Genomic DNA, 4,513 nt, shown 5'->3' with positions numbered 1-4,513 from the left:
CTGTAGTTGAGCCTTATCATCAGGTAGAGCATATCTGAAGTTGTGACATGGACTATAAAGACATGATGAGACTTCAAATCGTTTTAATATAACATACTCAACCTCTGTAGTTGAGCCTTATCATCAGGTAGAACATATCTGAAGTTGTGACATGGACAATAAAGACATGGTGAGACTTCAAATCGTTTTAATATAATATACTCAACCTCTGTAGTTGAGCCTTATCATCAGGTAGAGCATATCTGAAGTTGTGACATGGACAATAAAGACATGGTGAGACTTCAAATCGTTTTAATATAACATACTCAACCTCTGTAGTTGAGCCTTATCATCAGGTAGAACATATCTGAAGTTGTGACATGGACTATATAGACATGGTGAGACTTCAAATAGTTTTAATATAACATACTCATACTCAACCTCTGTAGTTGTTGATGGATGCTTTTGACTATCTGCCTTCCCTTTACTCTGTCAACTCAAAATTAGGGATGTCTATATGCAGATAGCACAGTTCTCAGACAAACAAATTACAAGACAATTGTGTGATACATACATGTTTTGTGTTTAAATACGTTTTATACATATACAGTATTTTTATATTCTTTTTAGGCTTTTGGATTTAATATAATTGTACTGTTTATATTTACTTAAACAAGTATTAAATTTTTTCAGCGAAGTTCATCAAGCAGGAGAATGTCTAAAGAACTTTTCAGCGCAATGCTTAGATTCCACAGGTAAAAAGATAGTGGATGGGGTTGTTGAAGGTGTTTTGATTGGAGCCTCATACGTGTGTGAAGAAGATGGATTTTTACGATCAAGTAAGATTTTAAATGTCCATTTTATCATGTTAGCTTTGTTTCCCGGTGTCTCACCTGTATGATTTCGGGTTTTTAATGCTAAAATTTCAAGATTAAATTCCCGAGGCGGCTACAGCACACGTTAGAATATTAAAAAGTTAGCTTTACATTAAAACAAATAAGTCATGGAAGAAAACATTTTAAACAAAAAGTAACATGTTTAAATAAATCATAATAAATCTTATCAAAAATGTATAGTAATATCGTACATTATGAAGTTATTATTTTGTGTCCAAAATAATTATATCTTATCTTCATTAATGTTTAAATGTTTTGTAATAAAGAAAAAACGTTATATTTTCATTCTATATGTATAAGGTAGCAGTTTCACCTTCACTTTAACGCATTATGAATTTTATACATTGGTGTTGAAGTACAATATTCATACCTCATTGCAAAAAAATTAAAAAGTGAACATTTTCTAAAAAAGTATTTTTTTTCTGGGAAGTACTACACTGGAAAGTGTTCGGATTGGACTCTTTAGGTATACGCAACTCATTGCATCAAAATGATTCAATATACAAGGCTGAAAGTTTCAAAGGTTTTACTGATATAAACTGTAATGTTTTTATATATTAAAAGTGCTACCCTTTATTGAAAAAATAATATTTTTAAAAACTCCAGTTTTTTATTACTACATTTAAAACTTACATTAATAAAGATACAATCACACCCTCACTTACAGTCTTAGTGAAAGTCGTATTCTTGTTGTGAGGAAAGTACTTTTATTTAAAACTTTGTTATGTTGTAAAGAAATGGTTGTAGCGCAGACCATACTTATTTTTCTAATAGTCTGAATCTTGAGTACCCAAAGTGTGAAATTGTTATATGGATTTTTGTTTGTGGTGCTATTCAATCGATAGCGCCACATTTCATAAGCCTCAATTACCACATCTGGCAGTGAGATCTTGTTGTATTTCAGCACAACAGATGGCACCATCGTATTTATTATTTTGGTCACATACATATATAGACGACCACATCATTGCTCCATTATAGTAAGACTATTTCTAGCTAATTTCATTTCCCTCGACATAGTTAGTTTTGACTTTCTCTTGTTTGGTTAAATGTCATATAGTTATTAGGAAGTCAAACATAAATCTTGTCATCTACTTAAATATAAAAAAGTTCAATTCTAATACTGCTACAAATGACGCTATATACATAAACATAAGGTGAAAGTAAATCTTTACATCTTTTCTCAACATCATCGAAGTACATTACACTGAAACTAATATAAAAAGTTACAGGCTGGATTATTTTGTACACACAAACATGTAGTCTGACATGATTATCTGTTATTGCATTTAACTTACTTACATGTGAACTTACTGTATTTATAAAACTCAAGTAACATTATTTTTTAAAAAACAACAACCACCTATATTTCTTCCAATTGTTATCCCAGAAATGTAATATGAATGTCTTCATATTTCATTCTGCATTTAAGATACCAACTTGTTATGTTTGAAAATGTGATAATGGATATGTATACAGAGGCTTGAATAAATTATATTAAAACTATTTTTATTATGTTGGCAGTAGTTATCACGTAATTTGTAAATTAACAAGTTACATGATAATTACAACCAATATAAAGTCCGGTGAGATGGTGTGTATCAGACCAACATTTGAACATTATATAGGTAATGTGGTTCCACTGGAACTTGATCGCTTTTGAGAAAGGTATTTAATAGCCCTTTCCGATATAATATATTCATGTACTCAGATCATAAGGATGTGTTCAGATCTAAATATAGAATTTCCAAGATGAGGATATCCTTTGTATTTAATGACATTGGAAAACGAAATATGTTTCAAATTGGGGCAGCAGAATCATCTAGAAAGAGACCTGCAAGAAGTTATACCCCAGTTATGGTAAGCAGAGTGTAGTGTGCTGGTACAGATGAGAATCCACAGGCACAAAGGTCAGTGGCAAAAGCCACCCACGTGTCCCAGGCAACACTACACAATATAATCAAGAAGGATCTCCATCTGGAAAAGAGATGAGCAGGGTAAGGGTTCACCAAGTTAAGACTTCCAGTCATATCTCCCATTCAACTGTTGCATACCTCAAGCAACTACAGAATATAACTAGCACTGATGCTATTCTATTTACGAAGACATATCAGTCAAGTCGCCGAATAGAGCACCTAAGGATTTTAGTAAAAATTGGACTTTTGAACTGGGCACTGAGAAACAGTCTTCCTTGTACACCAGGTGGATTATGAAAAGCAAGTACAACTAAGGTTATCGACCTAATTCTTGGATCTTCCATAAACTTTCTTTAATTCAGAGTTCAACGTCGGAAAATTCTGTAGTAATGAGTAAGAAATTGTTATATGAAATATTGTGATCTGTGGTTTCAACAATTCCAAACAAACAAATTCTTTCATTTTAAAGGATAATTTATTTCAAAGGGTATTAAGTTTGAACATATATGTTAACATCTAGTTCAAACACATAATTATGTGTATTCTTGTGCAAACTGAAATGTGTTCTCATCTTTTTGTACACAAACTCTTCTATTCACTCTCTCTGTTTCCTAATCAGCTTCGTTGAATGCTGTAATGTGTATAAATATCGTAAATACAGAAACATTTATGTCAGTAAATACATTGTTTTTTAAGTTAGGTGTAATCAAAGTTCAATTCATGAAAACTGCTTAGTAATACAATATGTTTAAATATTCATACTATCATCATGAATATCAGTATTGTACTCAACAACGTAATTAAATCAGAGAATAAATATTTTATGAACCACAAATTGCCCGTATGATTTTCACCAAGCTTTAGAATTACATAACGTTGAAAATGGTTTATATTTTGCAAGGGAAACATTAAAATGCACAAACATCACCATTTCTACTAAACAAATGTTGCCCTAACTACAATATTTACCCCTATCTACTGCCACTAAGGTCAACAGTTGAATATCTCTCATTGCTAAGGTAGGACATGGTCTTAGAAAAGTTATCCTCTTACTAGTGTACCAAGAATTTGTGTTATAAGAAAAGTCTAAAGTGTACTGAACTCCGCTAGCTGTGACAATCGGACGAGAATGAAACCGAGAAATTTCCTCTACAGAAGCATCCCTGTGTTATGATTGCCTCTCATTCTTGATGTTCCATTAGAATCATACAAGTAATCCGTTTTCAAGATAGTATTATAGGACTAAAGTAACAGTGTATCATATTGTATATATATGTTAAAGATTTTTTTCCTTTTCACCAGAGGTGAAATTAAAAAAAGTGAATCTGTGACGGCGAGGCCTAATGCATTCCTTGTTTGGCCGTACCTTCTACTGTGGGCTACAGTTTCGCCTCTTCAAGGCTCATCAGCACAGCTTGGGTCAGCAAACCAAAGAAATACCATTAGGCCTATTATAATGGTGAAGTGTATATAAATTAGATTACTATATGGTTAGTAAAACGGACTCAAAACCCATATGTAATAGATCATATTATTGTGAACAATATTTTATTTTATAAGTTTAATATTATTTGATAAATGTAATTTGGTCATGATCTAATGATTATGTGTAATGCCTAGAAATTTCTCGATCATCTAGATTTGATATTGTTGCGTCAGCGGAGGTCACGTGACTAGTATCACGCCACGTCCTTCTCGAACATTCGCGTACCTTCCTTAAAT

The 4,513-nt window shown here is 32.2% G+C and overlaps 1 protein-coding gene across 1 annotated transcript in view; it reads left to right on the top strand.

Moving 5' to 3' along the window:
• The window catches only part of LOC106473857, a gene marked incomplete at its 3' end in the record, with an annotated part of 12,814 nt that extends 11,996 nt beyond the window's left edge, over positions 1 to 818 (top strand). Inside the window, exon 3 of the mRNA XM_013934544.2 lies at positions 673 to 818. Within this exon, the coding sequence (XP_013789998.2) occupies positions 673 to 818 (146 nt within the window). The remainder of the gene's footprint in view (positions 1 to 672) is intronic.
• Between the last annotated feature and the right edge of the window lie 3,695 nt (positions 819 to 4,513).

The sequence above is a fragment of the Limulus polyphemus genome, unplaced genomic scaffold (genome assembly GCF_000517525.1).
Source record: "Limulus polyphemus unplaced genomic scaffold, Limulus_polyphemus-2.1.2 Scaffold6563, whole genome shotgun sequence".
Taxonomy (NCBI): Eukaryota; Metazoa; Arthropoda; class Merostomata; order Xiphosura; family Limulidae; genus Limulus; species Limulus polyphemus.
The sequence above is the reverse complement of the archived record's forward strand: the minus strand, read 5'-3'. Positions and strand labels throughout refer to the sequence as shown.